Source organism: Macrotis lagotis, chromosome 5 (assembly GCF_037893015.1).
Source record: "Macrotis lagotis isolate mMagLag1 chromosome 5, bilby.v1.9.chrom.fasta, whole genome shotgun sequence".
In the NCBI taxonomy this organism is placed as follows: domain Eukaryota; kingdom Metazoa; phylum Chordata; class Mammalia; order Peramelemorphia; family Peramelidae; genus Macrotis; species Macrotis lagotis.
Genome location: NC_133662.1, coordinates 269,229,011 through 269,252,450, shown reverse-complemented (window position 1 = coordinate 269,252,450; position 23,440 = coordinate 269,229,011). Strand labels below are relative to the sequence as shown.

Sequence of the window (23,440 nt, the reverse complement as noted above, 5' to 3'; positions counted from 1 at the left end):
ACTAGTTCCTCCACTCTCATTCTTTAGATCTCTTCAGGTTTAATTTAGTCCAGTTTGAAATAATCCTCAGAATCACCGAATTTCCAAACCATCTCCACCTGCACAGTCATCTTATCCTTGACATTGGCATTGAGTGGTCACCCAGTCTCTGCTTGAAGACTTGAAGGGATGGGGAACTCACTACCTCATTCAGCAGGAAGGAGCCCTCTCCATTATCAGCCTTTCAGTATGAGAACATTCTTCCTCAGATTGAACTAAAATCTGAGCCTCTGTGAATCCCCCCCCCCACCTTCCTGGTTCTCCCCTCCAGGGTCAAGTAGAAAGAAGGGGCAGACACCTCTTCTAGTGGGCATTTCCTTGTGCCTTTTGAATTTGTGGCATTATTGGCTCAGTAGAGATTTATGCTTTCAGTTTCTGAACTTGTTGCCTCTATGGATTCATTTCCAGCTTTTCACAGACTTAGCTGCTCCTCTGTAAAATGGGGATAATAATGCTCATTAGGTCTACCCCAGGGCTATTGTGTGTGTCCAAAGCGCTGCCCAATAACAATTTAGTCTGGCACTGAGATGGGGCCCCTACATCAGGAATAGCGAGCTGAGGCTTCTGCATCAGAGATAGGAAATGGGGCCTCTGTAAGATAAGATTAGGGAGAGTGATGATTCTGACTGTCCTTGCTCACCTTGCTTTGGCTGCATCTCATCACACAAAGGAACCATCGGAGGGAGATGCTCTTCCCTGGTGTGTAATGGGGCCCTGTATCAGAGATAATTGATGGGGCCCTATATCAGAGATAATTGATGGGGCCCTGTATCAGAGATAATTGATGGGGCCCTATATCAGAGATAAGAGATGAGACCCCGCACTGGAGACAGAGAGCTGGTCTGGGAGCCACAACAACCTAGTTGTGACTCAAGAAAAGAGAGTGTGCCTATAACGTGGTGCAGCTCTGCTGCATATGAGTCCTATGGACACGCAAATTGAGACACCACCCATGATATCTTTGTGTTTCTTCAAAAATGAAGAATGAACCACACCAGTATGGTGCTGACTGTGTGGCCCTGGATGAGTCATTATCCTCTCTGTGACTGGCAGTTCCCTAAGACTGTGAGCTGTAGAAAAGGGTTGATTTGCTTTGGTGGAGGGAATTTCTTCAACTGGGAGTTCCCTCCACCAATGAAACCACTAGTTCCTATTTTTATCTCTCTTCTCTCCCTGCTGCTACTACTCTTTGGTGATGCAATGGGCTGCTTTCCATGGGCCAGATTCAGTCACCTTCTTGTGAGTGCATCTTCTGGGGCTGGGAGGGAGGGAGCAAGCAGGGGAGCCATGCCTGGGTGGGCATGGGGGTCTAGGAGTTCCCTCTTCCAGCGATTTGAACATCTGCCTCTGCCTCACATGGCCCACAGACCTGCACCCGGGCACCTCCAGGTAGAGTGCTCCCCCAAGCAGTCTGAATTGGGCCTTGGCAGCCACTCAGGCTCCTCCGGATTAATTCTTTGACGGCAGGAGTCGGACTTTGGACTTTGATCTTCCCTTGGCCTTGGAGGTGGCGTCCTTTCTTTCCTCCCTCTTCTTCAGGTAAGATTAGGGAGAGTGATGATTCTGACTGTCCTTGCTCACCTTGCTTTGGCTGCATCTCATCACACAAAGGAACCATCGGAGGGAGATGCTCTTCCCTGGTGTGGATGGGCCAGAGCACTGGAAGCCTTCTGGGCTTGGAGATCCCAAGAGCAGCTCTTCAGAGCTGGAACAGAACTGTGAGGATGTCCAGTTCAGATCCTTTATTTTAGAGGAGAAAACCAAACTCGTCACATGAGGCTATTCAGGAAGTAGGTGGCAGAGACAGGATCCAAGCCCCAGGGAATTTGGTGAATTTAAGCATCCTAAATTGCAGGAGGATGCAGCAATGAGGAATTCTAACTCAGTACCCCCAAACCTCCAATATTCTGTGCCAAGTGGCTTTCTGACCGTTTCCCAAGGCAATATTTCATCTTCCATCTCCATACCTTTGCCTAGACTGTCCCACATGCCTGGAATTTTTCTTTTCCCAACTCTGCTTTTTTGGCATCCCTGGCTCCCATTAAGTCTCAGCCCAAGTGATATATGGAGACCTCTCCTTATCTCTCTGTCAGAGCTCTCTCCCTCCTCAAATTGTCTTCAATGGACTTATCTATAAACATATATCCCCAGTAGAATGGAAGTCCCTTGAGGGCAATGGTTATTCCTTGTTCTGACTCTGCTTCCTTGGATCCTTGGTGTGGATGTGTCAAAGAGAAAGTGTATACAGAAGGCTCAAGCTATGTTTCCTGCCCTAGCCTTCTTCTTTCTAGAGACTTGATTGTCCCCTTGAACTTCTGAGCAGATGAGGTGGCAGCCACCGTTTGTTATTCCTGTGGGACCAGTCCTCCCTACCCAAGCAGGCTCTTCTGTCAGGCTGCTTTTCCCCAGGAGCAGGAGCATAACTTCAGAGGCCATGCCCCTCCTTGGTAATCCCACCCCAGGGTCTCCTTTCTGCCTTAGAATCCATGCTGGAGCTGGGCCAGCCTGCTTCTAATCTCTCTCTAACCCCCAGTTCAGAAGGACAGAATAAGAGTTTTCCAGCCCCAGGGAGTTCCTTAGGTCAGAGGAAACAGGATCAGTTCAAAGTTGTTCCCACTGTGCACCTCCCCATCTATTTGTTATCATTGATCCCCAGGAGCGATGGCATGAGGAAACGGCTGCTGGTGGAGTCCAAACACCAGGTGTGAGTGCCTGCCTCTGCCACTTACTGTCTATATGACCTTGGGCAGGTCACTTCCCTTCCCTAGATCTCTGTTTTTTTTCTGAAAACCAACAGGATTGACATGGATGACTTCTGAGGTCTCCTCTGGCTCAAGCGTCTGAGCCCCAAATCAGAAACGTGTCTGAGTTAGTATTTCTTTCCCCATCAGCTGGTTTATTTCTGTCACTTCTTAGGGACTTTTCTTACATTCAAAACACATTTTCTTTGTTCTTGATTTCTAAAAGGTGCCATGTTGGCCTTAGGGGCTGTATTTACAGGGTGGATAAGAGCTCAGGATGGGCCCTTCTGGTCAGCCTCACATGGGGGGAAGGTGCAGATCTAAGAGGAGGAAATATAATGGGGGAAATTGGAAGCTCCTTGGGCTGTTTCATGGGCATTTTCAGTGAGGGGACCCCAAATTGGGTTGGGGGAGATTGGCCTGGGCTTGGTAGCATTTGGGAAATGGTCTGGCACTTGCAAGGATTTCAAAATTCCTTGCTGTTCCCCAAGTCCATCTCTGGAAGCTGAGGCTTCTCCCAGGGATGGGCCTGGGGATGGGGAAATGACATGGGCTCCAGAGATCAACACTAGGTAACAACATATTGCGCTCTTCATCTCTGATTAGCCTCTTTCCCTTTTCTTTCTCTTTCTGTCTCTCTCCTTTCTCTTTTTTCCCTGTTCTCTTCCTCCTCTTTTATTCTGCTGTTCCCCCCCCTTTCTCTCTCCTTCTTCTGTTTGGACTGCTCCCTTTCTCTGCCTCTCCTTTTGAATTCTTTTCCTTTCCTTCCACTGTACTCTCCTCTGCTTGTTTTGCTTTTTGAACTCTCCCTCTTCTTTCCTTTTCTCTTCTTGTCTTTGCCTTCAGTCCTCCCCTTCCTCTTCTCTGTCTGGCACTCTCTCCTTCCTCTAGTTTTCCTCCACTCTGGATGAACTTTTTCTCTTGGCAAGGTGGTAGCCAGTGTTCAAGGTTTCATGGTCATGGCCCAAGCTCTGGAAGGCTCTACCAGAATGGGGAGAGACACACTGAGGCCCAGCCTGTAGAAGTACTAGTCCTAGCCTGGCACAGGAGCAGTGTGTAAACATTCACACAGGTGCCAGTTAGGCTGGCGGGCGGACAGATCTAGAATGAGGTTACCCCGCAGGCCGCCTTCTTCCCTCTATTCCCCCAGAATCTCAGAGGAGGGGCCCCTGCTGGCAAGCACCCACAAAGGGAGCAGCCTGGGCTGCCATCTGCCATACCTCTTTTCCAAAGGAAAGCCAGGGCTGGGAACATTCTGCCCAAAGGCCTTATGGAAGATGCTTCTCCACATATTCTTTGTTCCTGGAGTAACAAACAATGACATGCATCAACATAGAACAAAACCTCATGCTTTTCTAGCCTTTCCTGGGGTTAATGCAGCCTTTGTGACCTGTATTGCTGAGGTCTTAGAACCCAAGAACCAGGGATGCTGCTGAGGCAGGAGAATCCCTGTTTAGAGACTGGTTACCTAGATGCTGCCAAAGTCCCCTCTGGCTCCAAGAGTCCAAGAAGCCATTAATTTGACATTTCTGCAGCTCATTGAGGTCTCTGTTCAATCTCTGAGGCAGGCCTATGTTCAATTAGGCAAGTTAACTAAGTGATAGAGGTGAAAGAGCAGGCAATTTAAGGTTAAAAAGACCTGAGTTCAAACCTAGCCACAGACATTTACTAACTGGCTGATCCTGGACAATCATTGAATCTCTGACTGCCTCAGTTTCCTCACTTCAAATTGGAGATTCTCATAACACCCTCTCCTAGGGTGACTGCAAGGATAAAATTTGATGGGGTGTGTAAAATTCTTTGCATATCTTACAATGATATACAAACACTAGCTTAGCTATTATTACTCTTACTAGTGATAGGAATAGTGCTTTACTTTCCATATTGTGTCTCCTTTTGTCTGAGTGGCTTAATCCAGTCCTGAAGATGGGCCCTTCCTTGCCCTTCCTGGCCTCTGCACCAGAGAAGAAGCCAGTCTTTGACATGTAGCAGGATTAGAAGTACCAAAAAGGACTGAGCAGGGCTAGGAGGCAAAACCAGGGACTATCCTTGGTTCTCATCATGGCCCTGCCAGGATTGGATGTTCACTGATGTTTGGAAATCTTCTGAAAGACTGTGTCAGCCCTGGATTCTTGGTCAAAATTCCAAGGTGGGCTATTCCCTTGTTTTCTTAGATCCTGGAGCAGCATCCTTGGGTCAGAGCTTTAATGCTAGAAAGGATAGTAAAGGTCTTCTAATCTGCCTTCACTTTTTATAGAGGAGGAAACTGAAGCAAAGAGAGGTGGAGAAGCTTTCTAAGATCACACAGAGAGGTCAGAAATCAGATTTGAACTCAGGCCTCTGCCTTTCACTTCTGCCATCTGTCCTCCTCTCCTTCATGAATGACATTAGGGTCCATGCTCTCCAGACCCAGTTCCAGAAGCCCTGGTTCTCCCTCTGGCCAGACTGGTCCCAGGACTATCCTTAGACCCCGCTGCCCTTCCTTCAGGGAGTTGGCCTGGCCACATGGAGAGTGGAAAGCTCCCCTTCCCCTCACGTGGCTCCCCATCAAGAATATCCAGGTCTTTAGCTGAGATTCCCTGAGGTTGTTTTGGGCACTGCCAGGGGAGGAAGCTGGTTTTGTTTGTTTCCCTCCCAGTTACTAAGCAGCCGAGTATCTCCATGATCTTTTTCATAGTAAATCTCTCTGGCCTGTTTGCCAGGGAGCCAAGGCCCACTCCTCGGGGCTGGTTCCAATGCGTCGGCGCTTTGATGTCTCATTGCACAAGAGGAGTGGCTCAGATGGTCCCCAAACTGGACTTGTTCGATCTGAGGCAACAGGCCAGCTGCCAGCAGGGCAGTATCTGAGAAGGGCTTGGCTTGGCCCAGGCCAGAGTGGGGTCTGGAAGAGTGAGCCTGGCCTTTTCCCCTTGCCCTGGCTATCCATGAATGCAGGTGTAGAGCAAAATCTAACAAACAAAAGCAGAATGTTTAGATTTGGAGCTTCAAGGCCTTCTTATTTGCCTCCCAGAATGCTCCTCTCTGGATATTTTCCAGCATCCCAGGGCCCTTCCAAAATGGGGCTCCTAAACCTGAAAAAGGGCACCTCTCCAGAACATCCCTGAACCATCTTTGCCCCAAAGAGGGGCAGGTCACTACCTCTTAAGGCAGTATTTTGGATAATTCTAATGATAAGGAGATTGTTTCAGACTGTTTTATCCACTGTCTTTGTATCTCTAGTGCCTCTCATAGGGTCTGGTGCACAGGAAATAATCGCTATAAATACTGACTACTTGATTGAAGTTTTTCCTGATATCAAGTCCAAATCTCCTTCAACTTGTCTGCATTGCTCCGGTCTCCACCCTCTTGGGCCAGAAAGGACAGGTCCTGACCCTATATTCATACAGGTTCTGTTCTCTGGAAATGGGCACATTCTTGTAAATTGTGGTCATTAGAGTAGGGCGAAAGGCATCTTTCTCATGGAGGAAAGGGAGCAAACCTTCATCCAGCCCTTCTTCTGTGTGAGGCCATCTGCTTAGTGGTTCTTACAAATACCATCTCATACAATCATTTGATGGAGCCCATGGGTCCTTTCAGTCCCATTGTTATGGATCATGGGCCCAGTGCCTGCTGCCTCATATTGATGGTGGCTCTTTGGCAAGTTGTGTGGTGTTGGGGAAAGATGATATCAGAGGGTCTGGGTTCTAGCCCTGGCTCTCCTACTGACTAGCTGGGTGACCATTGGCCAGCATGGAACTTCTCAAGATCTCAGTGTCCTTCACTTGGGAAAATGAGCATGAACCCACTGGCTCCACCAGGGTTTTCTGCCAGAAGCCTTCACCAGTATTTTGTAACTGTATAGTGTCTAGGAATGGTCAAAGAGGTAAACTCTTTCATGTTCCCTGGACTTGATAATTAGGAAATATTTCTAGACTTCATTTTCTTCTGTCCTCACTACCTAGCGCATGTGTAAATGTGGGCCTGGGATTTGAACTTTGTCAACCTTCCTGCTTGATGTGTGTGTCTCTGTGTGTGTAGGGGGGGGTATGTGTTGGGGAAGCAAAGAACAGGTACCATCTGTCATTCTGTCACCACCTGCTGCTTAGTGGACTCATAGCTCCTCTGGCCAGGCCCAGGGTGATCCCAGCAGGTTTGGGGAAACTGCCTTTTTAAATGATGTTAATTATTTATCTTTCTGTGTTCTCCACAATATGGACCCCTAAGAAGCTAGACACAGAGAAGCTATTTTCCAAATGGGTGATAACATCAGGCTGAAGCAGAGGCTTGGCATCTGGTACTGATCCTTGCTGCTCACCTCCAGTGAGTTTCTCCTGATGCTCTGAACTCTTTAGTGGAGCAGAGTTGGTTTTCTCTCCTGGGCAGAAACCAAGATCATAGAATAGCATCCTCTTCCCAGAGTTTAAGGGCCTCATCCGTTTAGTCCAATCTGTTTTTGGAGAAGAAATAAGACCCAGAAAAGTTAAGTGACTAGTCCAGGGTTATATAGAGATCATTATGGTAGGATTGGAACACAGGTTCTTTGGCTTCAAAGCTGCCACTCAAGAATGCAAACTAATCGACTCCAGTTTAGTTCGATAGTCAGACCTCAATGACCTATATAATTGTCAGTTGTTGAAGGAGGGAAGGTTTTATGGAGGAGCTGAAACATTATCTGAGCCTTGAAGGAAAGGAAAGTTTCTGAATGGCAGTGATGAGGAGCATGAGGGATCCAGTTGTTAAGGGCATCTTGGATGACCACAAAGAGTTGGGAGATGGAACATGGGGCTTGGAGAATAGCTTCTGGACCAGTTTAGCTGGAACGAAGAATACACAAGGGGCAGGAATATGAATGAACTTGGAAAGGAAGTTTGGGGCCAGATGTGAAAGGCCTGGCTAAGGCATTTGAAATATTTCCTTAAGGCAGTAGTAACTAAAGGGAGGTGACCCGATGAGACACAATGCCTTAGGAAGATGATTTTGGTATGTGAATGTAGGGATAGATTGGAGAGGAGGATGACTAGAGGCAAGGGACCAATGAGAAGGCTATTATAGAGATTCAGGTGAGAGATGATGAAAACCTGAACTTGGGTGGCTGTGAAGAGAGTGAAGAGAAGGGGTTAGATGGGAGGGAGTCTGTGGGGATAGACAGGAATTGGCCCTGATTGGATGAGAAAGGGAGGAAAAAGTCAAGGATGATCTCAAAGTTTTCATTCTGGGTGACCAAGAGCACTACAAGATTCTTAACAAAAAGTGAGATGGACACCTTTGGTGGAAAGAGGGAACAGGAAAAAAGTTGATGAGCCTTCAAAAATGAATCTTAGGATGATAGCACAGAAAGGACTTTAGACATCATCCAGGCCATGCCTCTTTTTATTTATTTTTTTAATTAATAAATTTCTTTTTCCAGCTGCATATAAAGATAGTTTTCAACAATTATTTTTTGTAAGGTTTTGAGTTTCCCATTTTTCTCCTTCCCTCTTCCCGTCCCTTCCCCTTTGACAAAGAGCAATCTAATATAGCTTATCTATCTATCTATCTATCTATCTATCTATCTATCTATCTATCTAGTCTTTGCCAATTCTCTTATTTTACAGTGAGAGAAACTGAGGTCACAGGCTCATGGGTCTAGAACTGGAAAAGAACAATCCTCCATTTTACAGAGGAACAAACAAGACCCAGAGAGCTCATGGATGCAAAGGATATTGGAGATAAAGCTTGACCCATCAAATTCATTTTACTGGTGAAGAATCTGAGATTTAGAGAAGTTTTTCCAAATCATAGACTTAGAACCTCAAGGGATCATAATGATCATCTAATCTACCTGTTTCTCTTATAGAGGGGGAAACAGGTCCAGAAAAAGATATGCATTAAGTCCCCTCAGTTGTAGAGAAACACCTAAAACCAGATCTCTTGACTTCTGGTTCAGCTCCTTGACCCTTAGGGAGCACTGGTCTTGAAGTTACAGGACCAACATTCTACTTCTGACTCTGTGTGTGACCTTGGGCAAGTCACTTCCTCTCTCTGGGACTCAGTTTCAACCTCTGCAAAATGAGGAGTCTGAACTAGATGGCATCGGAGGTCTTTTTCATCTGTCATCAATTTTCCCCCTGGGGTAGTAAGCGGAGTCCAAGGGTGCCAGCCTCTGATCTGGCAGAGAAGTGTTGGTTAGGACAGGAAAGGGAGGGGGTGGGGGAAGGGGGAAGAAAGGCAGTGATATTCTCTGTTCAATGGTTCTGAAGGATCAGGAGGGCACTAGATTCTGTCACTAGGGTGGCTCTGGCCTTCCATGGGATGTCTCACATTCCCACTGATTTCTATCCATTTTCTGTTCATTGAGTCTGCAGATATATTTGGGGAGTTTTACAAATCGTTGAATGAATGAATTGATGAGTGAATTAATGGATTATCCTAGTCTGTCCAGCAGGAGAATTTGTTCATTGTTGCTTTTCTCCAATGGACAGTTGGGTTCCACATCCACATGGACCCCAGATGATAATTACTCCTGATGGCCCTAGGGGTCGTCAGAGAGAAGAAAGGAGGAATGATGAGTCTTGACATTTATGTCAGAAGATGAATAGAAGGGCAAGTAACTCAGCTTGTGTTCTTGAATGATCAAATTTATAGAGATGGTATTTTTGCCTCATCTGTTTTAGATCTTAGCCCTTCCACACAGAGACTGCTGCCCCAAAATAATGCATTATGATCAGTCTTTTCATCTCCTGATCTGAGACACCCCCCCCCCAATGAAATTTTAGTCCTATTTTATTCATGGTAATGAATTTCCCTGGTTTACACATACTCTATCCATTGGGGTAATGTTTTCCACCACTTGGTAGACTTGTTCATGCCTCCCTGATGCTTCACCTACATGAAGGCTTGCTTTCAGCAGTACTGCCTGTGACTGGGGAAGAGAAAGGAGTCCATGGGAGTGGGAGAATTGGACCAGAGGGAGATGGTGGGGACAGTCATCCTTGGTCACACTCAAATACCGAGAATTTAAAAAGTCTCACAAACCTTTGCAGGTTAGGTAGTATAAGTGTTATTTCTTCCATTTCCAAGATGAGAAAGCTGAGCCATTCTTATTGCTTATGATGGCCAGAATTAGGATCAGAAACCACATTTTCTTTCTTTAAGATGAACATTTTCCCACTATATCACCCTATCTCTCTGGATGGATTAGAAGACCCACCATATACCTTGGTATGCAATTCAACTTTCAAATATAACAAGTACCTGCTTTATTAAAATAATAGTACAAATTATTATCCAATCTCTAATTACTACCTTTATTTGCCAGACAAGCCAAGATACAATATGAGCAAAACTTGAAAAAATGCAAATACTTAGGAACAAGTTAAATATTTTATCTTTTTAGACTTAGGATAGTATAGCTAGCACTTATGTTACAACCAAGGTTTTTCTTCCTTCTTTCCTTCCTTCCTTCCTTCCTTCCTTCCTTCCTTCCTTCCTTCCTTCCTTCCTTCCTTCCTTCCTTCCTCTCTCCCTCCCTTCTTTCTTTCTTTCTTTCTTTCTTTCTTTCTTTCTTTCTTTCTTTCTTTCTTTCTTTCTTTCTTTCTTTCTTTCTTTCCTTTCCTTTCCTTCTTTCTTTTTTCCTTTCTTTTCTCTCCTTCTTTCTCTCTCTTTCATTTGTTCTTTTTTATATTTTTTCTTCTCTCCTTTATCATATCTCTGAATATTACGAGAAAATGAGACCAACTTGTTTGAATAGTCTTTAATGGACTTAATTTATTAAATGTATTTTTCTGTTTTTTTTTCCTTCTGAAGTATATTTTTCCTAGTAGAATATATTCTTCTCCACCCCATTTCAGTCCCAACCAAAGAGTGGAATGTTTGGGGCTTTGTTTGTTTCTTTCAGAAATATTCTGTTTCCTTAACAAGAGGAAGCTCAACAAAACTGAATCTGTGTTGTTTACCTGAAGGCCCAGAGGAACTTGAGACTTGAAGCAAAAGTTGAAAAGTGCAACATGCCTTTACTTGCCTGGAACGAGAGGCAAGTCTAAGAACAATGACCTGGCTGTTCTTTCTGTCCAACATTAGAATCACATATCACACGAAATGTGAAATGGATATTTAGGACCTTGAAGGGTCTGTCAAACTAATTATAGAGAAAAAAAATGAATTTTATGTGCACGCATGTGTGTGTGTGTGTGTGTGTGTGTGTGTGTGTGTGAGTAGGGGCCATAGCTAACCTGGAAATTCTTTCTGATAAGCTTTAAATAAATATTAATTATTATGGAGAACTTATTTTTGCCACAACCTCAATTCAAGGATTAGTGGCTATCGCGAACATTAGAATATTGATTTTTTTGTATGCAAATGTCTCATTTAATGGTACAACACTCAAAGAGTTTTGGACTTCAAGTAGATGACCTGGATTAAGACACTGCTAGGTGGTACAGTGGATAAAGCACAGGCTCTGGAGTCAGGAGGACCCGAGTTCAAATCCGGCCTCAGACACTTAATGATGACCTAGCTGTATGGCCTTGGGCAAGTCACTTAACCCCATTGCCTTCAAAAACTAAAAAAAAAAAAAAAGAAGACACTGCTCTACAACTTACTTAGTTGGGACCTTGAGCCTGAATATTCTCATCTTCAGTAGTCAAGTTAGTGTCTGCATGAAAGGCCTGTGTTACAGCTCAAATGGGAAAACAGATGGAAAGGGCTTTGGAGAACTTGTACCACACTTATGTCACATTGGTATCATTATTATCATTGTGGTGACTTCATTTTTCTCATCTTTATTTTCTTATTTTGTTGCTTTTTTAAAAACTTGTTTTCATCTTTTTCAATGGAGTTCAGATAGAAACAGTTGAAGGATAAGTCACTTTCCTGTTATTTTTCCTTTATGTTTTACATGCTGTTTCATAACTGGATAAAGTAACTGCTTTCTTCCATTAGATAAAAACATTGGAATATAAGGTATTCTTTTGTAGAATTACTGAAAACATCTTCATTTCAACCAATAGAATGATGCAGGTGATATGCATTGAAAGTCTCTGTTTCTCAAAAGCTTTTAATTCTAAGTAGATTGCATATTTAGAATATAGTCTGGCATGATTTCAAATGCTGTTTGTAAGTTTTATGGATCCCTTTTATTATAGGCAGCATTTTCCCACTATGATTATGGCCTTGTTCCAGTCTAATATTTTGATTTATCAATGATATTTAAGAATTGTATTTAGAATAAGGAAATTTGTTGATAGTTAATTTATAAAAGCTAGCAAGCTTTGGATACATGATTCTAAAAATGAGATTTTTCTTGCTCTTTATTTTGTAGGTACCACATTTTTACAACCTCATAGTGATATAGATTTTTACCTTTCTACAAATCACAGTGGTATGGCTTTGATCTTTCCTTTATAAAGTTTGAATTTATTAATAAGTAAGTTAAAGTTATTCTTTCTGTAATTTCTGTTTCTAAATGTTCATCATACATGTATTTCCATAAAGAAATCTTCATGGCTCAACCATTTGACCCTTCTTTGACATATCTCTGTGTCTTAGCTATTTCATAGAGTCCTATGAAAGGTAAAAGGTAAATCACTTTTAGTAAGTTGACCAATTCAGTGGTGTTAATCTATTTTTAACTTCATTATTGCTCAACAAAATAATTCCTATTTTAAATGTATTTGGCTTAAGTTTTCAATTTACCTACCATTGTCTCTGAGAAAATCTACCAATCCTTTCCCTTCTTTTTTTTTAGTTCTTTTTACAAGGCAAATGAGGTTAAGTGACTTGCCCAAGGCCACACAGCTAGGTCATCATTAAGTGTCTGAGGCCAGATTTGAACTCGGGTACTCCTGACTCCAGGGCCGGTGTTCTATCCACTGTGCCACCTAGTCATCCCGCTTTCTCTTCATTTCAATGAGGAAATATTAATGTTTCAATAGTTACCTCTGATGATGCCATGACCATGGCTTCTTCCCTTCTCCCCCTTTAAAGGACTCTTATCTTGTACAGACTAGAGATGGAATGACCACTAAGAAGACATTTTTCTCTCTTTGCTTCATTTTATCACTGTCTAGGAAAATCTCTTAAGTATATTCATAGTATTCTGTGTATAAAATGGTCTGCATAGGACAACATTTATTTGATTTAGAATAGAAATTGTATTGAACACCAAAAACTCACAGAACTTATAAAAATATATAAGGAAGATAAAACACTCAATAGTTCATTTGATTTATTAGCTGCCTCCTCCCCTCAGGCACACAACCCCTAAGATGTGATGCCATGAAGAGGGAAGGAGCAAGAGATCTGGGCCTTGGCATCCTCACCAATGTCATAAGCTACTCATCAAGACAGATACCATGTGAAGAGGAATTGTTTTTCGGCAGTCCTTCAAAGCAGAGTCACCACCCCAGTTGCCCTTCCCTGAATTCACTCCAGCTGGTTAATATCCTGTCCCAAATGTGCTGCCTCTGACTGAGTACATGGACTGAACTATTTTCTTTGATGTTCTGGGCACTATGTTCCTTCTCAAAAAGACAAATAATTTAACCAAAAACATTAGAGGATAAATTAAATTCAACAGTCTCTATGACTAAAACAATCATGACATTGAATCTAAATTGAGTTACTCTATTAAATGGATTATTAAATAGACTAAAAAACCCAACCCAACCCTGTATTGCCTCCCAAGAGCATGCCCAGATGTGTCTAGAATTGTAGGGATAGGCTAGACTAAAATGGACCACAGTTTTATAATTTCCAGAAGATCTAGTTATGCCACAATCATAGCTGACAAAGCTGAAGTCACATTAGAAAGCACTCATAAAGATTATTTTTATGAAGAAATTATATCATACAAAGATACCATTGAAAACTGCAAAGTATCAGCATGAAACATATTTGTACATCATGAAATAGAAACCAAATATCTACAGAAAAAGTAAGTTTCCAAAGACTTAGATGGGAAAATCATGGTAATGTACTCCAGTAAGAGGATATAATGTGTCACATAAGCATCAGCAAGAAAAAGCCCTATTGGTTTGAACAGAGAACTAAGGGTGTTTTATTAGACATTTCCAAGATGTAGATATATTAGGAGTCTCCTATCTGCAAGGCCTGGAGGCACTGTGGTAGGTCCTTGAGAGAATTGAAGGGGAAAAAAAGATCATGTTGTTCCCCTCCCCACTCCATCCCCCCCCACTGGAAAGCAATGGGAACTGTTATGATTACATAATAAATCATGCTCTAGAATTTGTTAATAACTTTAGAGAGGGGGAAAATTTTAACCATTAGATTTATATATTAAAATTTTAACATATATAATGAAAAGCTGAATATATTCACAAGAGAGGAAAAAAATAGAAAATCAATGAATTATTTGCAATAAAAGGAATTAGAAAATGAACAAATTAGTACACTAGTTACAGGTACAGAGAAAGCAAATTTTAAATAAAAGGATCAAGAATCACAGAATGACTGAATTGGTAAATACAAGAGTGAGCTATTTAAAAAAACAATACCATTAAAACAATTAATGTATTTAATGAGGTAAAGAAAGAGAAAATTGTGCCCTAAATTTCAAAGCTAATTGCACCCCTGACTAGGAATACCATTAGCTTGAGGAGCCCCACCCCCACACTGCTCACTTCATCATGTCCAGTTTACACACAGGGTGGACTCTCCCTCCAATCCACCATCTTGTTCTTCCATACGAACCCTTCTTTCTTTCCCTCTTCTCCATCATTTTTTCAACTCCTCTTTCCAAATGATCTTCCTCAGACATAAGCTCCTTGAGAGCTGTTCAGCATTGGGATGGGTTGCCTTAGGGAGCAATGGAATCGGACCCATCTCTCCAAGAAAACCCTGGCTAGCCACTAGATGAGAATAATGTAGCTATGGGGGTGATGGTGGTAGAGAAGAGGGCTTATGCATATAGGAGAATTTGGGCCCAGCTGGCCTTCTAGTTATTTCCCACTCTATGATAACAGTTACCTGTAAAAGCTGATCAGGGGGATTTTCCTGGATATTCATTCTTTGCAAAGCAAAACTGGAAATTTTTCTTTACAAGGACCAGAAGTTTCATTACATGTTTATACAGCTAAAAGCACATTGGGCATGTACAGGCAGGCTTTTCTGTGCATAAGGATAACATTTAGAAATGTAAAAGCATAAAGATCACATGACTTCAGTTTTTTTTTTCCTCCCCAACATCAGACTAGGTTCCTCCAGGTGAATCTGCATGAATCTACAGTGGGTGTTATGGAAAGTGGAGGATTTAACCAAATAAGACACAGTCCTCTGTGGGATGTTTTCTTTATTTTTTCAATATTTTTTTTTTTATTTCAAATCCAGTTCACTCTAAGTTATGGGGTGGCTGGTCATTATGTATTACCTACTGATTACTATTTATACACTCCCTAATTCACTGAATAAGAAAGGGAATTAGTACCAGCTAATCCAATCTCACACCTATCACAGGGTTCCTGCTTCAACATATAGGACAGGTCATCATGCATCCATTGTCTTCTTATGGATCTCTAGTAAAGGAGACACTACCCATTCCTATGGTGACTCTTCCTTCTACAGACCCAGATTTGCCTCAGACTGTATCTTTTATCTAGATGTCTTAGATCTGACTTTGAGGGCCAAGGAGAACAAGTCAGGTTCCTCATCCACATGAGATGAGCCTTTCAGTTCCAAATTTTGGATCTTTAAAAATTTTGACAACAGTGATAATGACGCCCTTATTCCCCAAATCTTCTCATTTCCAGGATAAACATTTTAGGAGAGGAAGGAGTATTTCCTAGAACCTTGGGAGGAAGGTTCCTAACTACAAAAACAATGATGATTCTTTTAAGCCAAAAAGTGATTGATGTGAAGGACCTAAAAACTGATTGATCTGAGGAAAGAGGCATCTGAGGGAGGGAGGAGTCAAGTCTTATTCCTATAATTTTGAGCCTGGGTCACTGGAGGAGGGTGATGCCATTGATGAAAATATAGAAGGTGTGGAGATTGGGATGGATTGGGTGGGGGGAGATGTTCAATTCAGTTTGTGGCACTATTGGTGCTTGAGAGACATTCAGCTTCAGTTGCCCCATAGGAAATAGAGATGTGAAACCAGAGTTCTGGTAAAAAATCAGAATAGAGTTTAGATCTGGGAATAATATGCATTAAGATGATAGCTAAACCCATACAAGCTAATGAAATCACAGCCATACTCAGACTCTTGACTCTAGCATAGTGATTGCCATTTTTTTCCTCTTTGAGAATGAAAAACAACAATCAACAGAATACAGGTAGAATTTTGAAGGTGGGATGGATTATAGAGCACATATTGGAGGCGCTTCAGCAGGGCTTCATGAGGAATGCAGAGATTGAGGTGTATGCTAAGGAAAGCAAGGGAATCTGGAGAGAGAGAAAGGGAAGAAGGGAAGGAGGGAAGGAAAGGAGGATAGGAGAGAAGGAAGGAAGGAAGGATGGATGGATGGATGGAGGGACAGAAGGAAGGAAGGAAGGGAAGAGGGAAGGAGATAGGGAGGAAGATAGGAAGTACTTTCCAGGCATGGGTGATGGTGAATGCAAAGGCCCAGAGCAGGAAGAAGAAGTGTTGTGAACAAAGAACTATGGAAGGCTCGTTTGGATGGAGCCCAGTGTTTAGGATGGTAAGCTAGGTTGGGGCTGTGTCATGTGAAGATTTCAAAGCCAGAAAGGGGAGTTGATGTTTCCTCCTGGAGGCCATAGTCCACAGCTGGAGTTGGCTGAGTAAGGGAGTCTGATTACATCTGCACTTACCTTGGTAACTGTGAGGGGAATGGATTTGGGTGGGGAGAGCTGAGACAGAGCAATTTGGAGATTGTTGCACTAATCTAGGTGAGAGGTGATGAGGGCTAGAACTAACCTGGCAGTTGTGTGTGACTGAAGAGCATTAGAATGGTTGAGATGTAAGGAATGGAGAAATGGCCAGAGCTGGCAGCTGATGGCATAGACAAGTTTCACAGCCTGTGCCTCTGAGGCTGTCTCATTGTGTGCCGATGACCTCCTCATCCTGGAATATGCAACCACCTCTGGACCTTGCTCCAACTAAATATGATTCCAATGTCTACCCCATTCCCACCAGTGAGTTCCTCTTAGATCCTCCCTTGGCTTCCAGACTTCAAAAACATGCTTCTAAGTTCAGTGTCTTCATTCCTCATCCCCCTTCCTCCTCCCTTTTGTGTTGCCTTCTCCTATTAAAACTATTTCACAATTCCTATGACTGCTCAAAATGTTCTTTTCTGTATATTCACTAATTGAGACTATGGGGGGGGAATAATTACACTCTGGAAATTGAGTGGAGAGATCATTTGCTGTTGATCTGATCCTTGAAAAAGACTAAGTGGGTACAATGGAACCAGATGAAACTGAGAGGAAACTATATGTAAAGGACTTCCTGTGGATGCACGTCACTCTGGGTCATCACCTGTCTTCTTGACTCTGTCCTGGATTTTGATGACTCAGGAGGAGAAAGTGAGATTGAGGACTTTGTGCAATTCTGCTCACTCACTTCAGTCCATTTTTTTCAGAAGTCAAGTCATGTGATATCACTGGTCCTCTTCAAAAATGGACAAACAGCACAACACACCAAAAATGTAAAATAGCTTAGTGGCATAGTGGAGAGTGCCAGGACTGGAGTCAGGAAGACTTGAGTTTAAGTCTAGCCTCAGATACTTACTAGCTATTTGACCCTGGGCAAGTCCATTAACCCTGCTTACCTCAGTTTCCATATCTGTAAAATGAGCTAAAGAAATCAAAGGACAAACCACTCCAGTATCTTTTGCCAAGAAAATCCCAACTGGGGCCATAGACTGACCCCACTGAACCCATTGAAATGGAAACAACTCAGTGATAACAACAACAAACCCGTGAGATAGTAGGCAAGGCATCATCTTCCCTGAATCTGTTTTCTCTTCTATGTAGAGAGTATTAGAATCTTGTGTAGCAATCAAGGAAGCTAATATGGCCTTGGGTTGCATTAGGAGGTGGCCTAGCTTCCAAAGCTGGGGAGACAAAAGCTCCTTTTTCTCCTATCCTAATCAGATTGTACACTGTTCTGGAGCACTGTGCTAAGTTCTGGATGGCAAATTTTAGGAAAGATTAATAAACTGGAGAGTATCTCAAGAAATCCATGTCATTTGGAAGGGAAAATGAGAGCTAAGAGAAAGAACAATGGATTTGGAGCCTGAAGATCTGGATTGGAATCCTGCCTCAGCTACTTAGTACTTATATGACTTAAGCAAGTCAGTTAACCTCTGGGCCTCAGTTACTCCCTCTGTAAAATGAAAGGTTGATCTTCATGATTCCCGTTAACTTCCCAGAAGTTGATGTTAATGTCTGTTGTATACAATTAGGATCATCTATTCGACTTTGGATTCATGAAAATCGTATGATAATAAGATACGAATGATGATCATATTGGAATTGAAATATGATAATAATACAGTAAAAATCTGCTTAATAACAAATTTATAATGGAAGAAATTCCCCCAATCTTACCCACTGCTCTCCTATGCCAATATCATTCTTGTGCCAATTTTTATGTGTATGACTCTCTAGAATCCTGCTATACCCCAAATACAAGGTCACATATGAGTACTAGAGGTCATTTGTTAAGTATCTCCTCTGAGCAGGTACTGGGTACATAAATAAAAGAAATAATCTGGACTTTTTTCTCAAAAACATATCCTATAATATTATGGGCATGACAGTGAACCAACATTTTATTAAGTGCCTAATTCAATCCAGACATTTTTCTAGGTACTTGAGCACCAAAATCAGAATAAAAAAGACCCTGGTCTCAAGGGATTTTCCAGTAAATAATGGGAATCAGAAATACACATATAAGTAGTAATAAATACATTTAAAAAAATCAATATAAGGAAATTTTGTTGGGTATTTCTTTAAAATGTAAGCTACATGAGGTGAGGGACTGTTTGATTTTTTTTAATTTCTGTATTTTCATCATCTAACACGGTCCTTAGAATTTATGAGACCTTGATCCAACTCTGTAAATTGAATGACCAGTACACATTATAACATAAGATAAAGATAAAGTAAGATAAGGACAAAGGACAGCTCCAGATAATGAGCTGTAAGGAAAAACAAGAAGGAGAAAAATGTAGGGAAACTGGGGGTGAGGGAAATGGTTAGAGAAGACTTCACAGACAGGGACATCTGGGGTGAGTATTAGAGGAAGAGAGTCTTTCAATGACTATAGATGAAGTAAGGGGAATTCTAAATGTGGGAAAAGGGTTAGGAAAATACCTTGGAGTTGGGAGATGGCATGGCCAAGTTCAGTGATCAGATTAGAACCCAGTTTAGTTGAAACATAGAGTCATATCCAAGAAACCTGGGAAGATCAGCTGGAGTTTATTCCCTCAGCTAGATTATAACAAAATCCCTTTTTCTTTCTCAGACATTGGGAAGAACCCCAGTACAGGCCGACAAGATGATCAATCTGCAAATTCGAGAGAAAATGTCAAGATGTTTCCTCCTATCAACCAGGAGGTCTTTTCTGAAGGAGATTTGCTTCTTCAGGTAGGTGGAAGATACTTGCATCTTTTTCCTGGAAAGGAGTTGTGAGGAGCTCTGACTTATAGGACATTTGTATTAGCAGATACTTCATTGGAAAACTGTCTCTCCTGAGATTTCTTTTTCCTAAATGTTACTTCACCTCCTGCCATGGTAAGCACAGTAAAGCCTACATACTTTTTCCTTTGACAATTCAGGATCTTGCTTGGCTTCAAAAATGAGTGTTTTTGGAAGAAGTGAGGAGATCTGGATCTATAATGAAAGATACAATTATTTATCTGACAATGTTGGCTAACAGCAACATTAGTTATTTCCTATAATCTTTAAGATTCATAAAATAAATTATACATGTTATTTTGTGTGATCCTTCCAACAACCCTAAGAGTCAGGTACTATTATTATCTCCAGTTTTCAGAAGAGGAAACTGAGACATCAAGAAATTTTTAAAAATTACCTACAGTCATAAAGCTAAATAATTGTCAAGGCAGATTCAAGCTGAAGTCATATTGGCTCCTAAATCCAATACTCCAATCCAATGGATATTTATTAAAGACCTATTGTGCATAGGGTGCCATGCTTGGAGCACTGATGAAGAGAAGGTTTTCTTACATTCAAGGAGATTCCATTCGACTAGACATCCAACACATTAGCTAGCAGAGTAATGAATATTTGATAAGGCGATCTTAGAGAGAAGGCTTAGGGAAATTTTCCCTAAGAAAGGCTAGCTTTCTAGTCTGGAGTTTTCCTGAAAATAATAAATGGCATCTATCTAAAACCATCAACAAATATATGTAATGGGAATAAACTCGGAGCATTTCCACTAAAATTAAGAGTGAAACAAGGGTGCTCATTATCACTATTACTATTCATTACAGTATTAGAAATGCTAGTTGTAGCAATAAGAGAAGAAAAATAAATTTGAAGGAATCAGAATTGGCAATGAGGAAGCAAAACTTGCACTTTTTGTAGAGGATTTGATGGTATACTTAGAGATCCCGAGAAAATCTTCTAAAAGCTCCTTGAAACAATTAGCAAATTCTGCAAAGGAGAAAGATATAAAATAAACTCATATAAATCATCAGCATATCTATACATGAACAGCAATGCCCAAGAGCAAGAGACAGAAACAGAAATTCCATTTAAAGTAACTATAGACAGCATAAAATACTTGAAAATCTACCTCCCAGAACAAACCCAGAAACTGTATGAACAATTAAAAAACACTCCTCAGCCAAATAAAATCAGATTTAAATAACTGGAAAATGTCAGTTGTTCATGGTTAGGTCAAGCTAATATAATAAAAATGACAATTCTACCCAAATTAAATTACTTATTCAGTGATATACCAATCAAACTACCAAATAACTACTTCACCAAGCTAGAAAAAAAATAGTAACAAAACTCATCTGGAGCAACAAAAGGTCAAGAATAGCAAGGGAACTGCTAAAAAAACATGTAAAGGAAAGTGACCTAGTTCTACCAAATCTCAGACTATACTATAAAGTAACAGTCATCAAAACTGCCTGGTCCTGGTTAAGAAATAGAGTAAGTTTAGTGGATTAAGATAGGTTCAAAAGTAACAGCAGTAAATGACTACAGCAATCTACGTTTGAAAAACCCAAAGACATCAGCTTCTGGGATAAGAACTCACTATTTGACAAATTTTTGGGGGAAAACTGGAAAATAGTATGGAAAAACCTAGGCCTAGACCCACATATCACACCCTATACCAACACAAGGTCAAAATAGGTACAGAATTTAGATATAAAAGGTGACACCACAGATAAATGAATAGACCAAGAAATAATAGACCAAGAAATATTCTCTGTAAGATCCATGGAAAGGGGGGGGGATAAATTTATGACCAAACAAGAATTAGAGCACATTATAAACTGAAAATGATTTTGACTTTATTAAATTAATAAGGGTTTGCACTAATAAAATCAATGCTGCCAGAAATAGAAGGAAAACAGAAAGCTGGGAAACAATCTTCACAGCTAGGAGTTCTGATAAAGGTCTCTTTTCTAGAGAATTGCATCAAATTTATAAGGTCACAAGTCATTCCCCAACTGATAAATGGTTAAAGGATATGAAAAGACAGTTTTCAGATAAACAAATTAAAACTATATATAATCATATGAAAAATGCTCCAAATCATTATTGATCAGAGAAATGCAAAATCAGATTGGCCAAGATGAGAAAAAGGGAAAATGATCAATGTTGGAAAGGTTGTGGGAGGATTGGGACATTGAAACACTGCTGATGGGGTTATGAATGGATCCAACCTTTCTGGAGAGCAATATGGAACTATGTCCAAAGAGCAATAAAACTGTTCATACCCTCTGACCCAGCAATCCCAATCCTATGTCTCTATCCAGGAGAAATTATTAAAAAATAGGAAAAAATCCACATGTTCCATAATATTCCTAGCAGCTCTTTTTGTAGTGGCAAAGAATTAGCAATTGAGGGGATGTCCTCCAATTGGGGAATGGCTAAACAAGTTATGACAAATGAATATTATAGAATTCTATGGTTCTAAAAGAAATCATAAATGATTGGACTCTAGAGAAGCATGGAATGAGTTACAGGATCGGATGCTGAGTGAAAGGAGTAGAGTCAAAGGAACAATGTCCACATTAACAACATGGTGAGAGAATCAACCTTGATGCAAGCAGCTCCTCTCAGCAGTCCAGAGAGCTAAGACAACTGTATTATACCTGCTATGAACAATGTTATCCCCATTCAGAGAAAGAAAAACAAAACAAAATAAAGCAAAAAAAACCCCTTCAGAATCTGATGAATACTTTATAAAATTATCTCTTATGTATCTCTTTCCCTTTATCCCACTTCCTCATACTGAAAAAACTGATCTGTAAACATGTTTATCATAAATTTGTATGTACAATGCTAACCTGAGGGGTTTGCTGAGGGGACGGGGGTGGGAAGGGAGGGTGGAAGGAAATCTTGTAAGTTAAAAATATACATGTGCATGTGGATGAAAAAAATAAAGATGCTACTTTAAAAAGGCTAGCTTTGCTGATTCTTGCACAAGAGGGAATGCATCTCGGGCATGGGATGTTGCCTCTGTAAAGGCAGTGAGGGAGAAGCCGGGATGCCAAGATCAAGATATGAAGTTCATGATCATTTAGTATCAGGGAATAAGCACGAAGATCATCACCCTGGACAAAGCTTAGCCTGCAATTTATCCCAATGGAAATGGGATTTGACAGAGTAAGAATGGGTCTACAAATGTGTAATAGCTTGTGTTAGTCTCATGAAAGACTTACGTTGCTCATGACTTTATTAGTGAAGTGAAATGTGAATAGGAATCAAAGCTTTTGTGATTCATGGAGTGAAAACCTCACATCTGGAAAGGAGTATAGAGGCAACAGTTTCGCGGCTTCTATTTGCATAGTCTAAGTAATGGGAAGCTCACCATCTAACAGGGCAACCCAGCTCAATCAATCAATAAGTCCTCTGTGTTAGACTGCTTTCATATTAGAAAATACTTAGGAAGAGATGTAATTGGCCTTCCTCACAGCTATCTGTCTTATTTCTAATTTCTTCCACTTAGCAAATTGAATTTAAAAAACAAACAAACCACTAGTCACTTTAGTTTTCAGTGCCTATCAATGTTATTTTGCAAATGCATGTGGTGATTTTCCTGGTACATTTCCTATCCTCCTGAAAATTGCCCCCTTCAACTTTTCTCGGGGTGAGAGTGATTATGAGAATGCTGGGCAGAGTCATGAAGACCTGGAGCTTCAGTGTTGCCTCTGAAATTTCCAAATTGTTGATTGGGTCTTCTCCTACATTATTGAAGAAGGTCAAAAGGACATCACCATGTTTGAGACAAATGACAGTGTGTCCGACCAATGCTGATCAGCTCAATATAAGCTCAGAATGCACTTCCACAGGTTGGGCACTGACAGTCCATGTGAACACCTGGACTGTTTAAGCTTACAGATGTCACATTTCCTTTGATCTGCTTCAATTCTGCCCTCCTCACTGATGAGGGCACACCATGCTGGATGGTACTGTGCCAGTGTCTGCCAAGCTGCGCGATCTGTTCCAAGTTCTTCGATATTCTTCATTGTTCTTCAATGAGACCTTCAGGGTGTCTCGGTGTCGTGTCTTCTGAG

At 41.3% G+C, this 23,440-nt stretch overlaps 1 protein-coding gene across 1 annotated transcript in view; it reads left to right on the top strand.

Moving 5' to 3' along the window:
* LOC141489125 (aryl hydrocarbon receptor-like) overlaps window positions 1–23,440 on the top strand; it is a 91,508-nt gene that overhangs the window by 23,898 nt on the left and 44,170 nt on the right. The window contains exon 3 of the mRNA XM_074189827.1: window positions 19,183–19,304. Coding sequence (XP_074045928.1) covers window positions 19,183–19,304 — 122 coding nt within the window. The remainder of the gene's footprint in view (window positions 1–19,182; window positions 19,305–23,440) is intronic.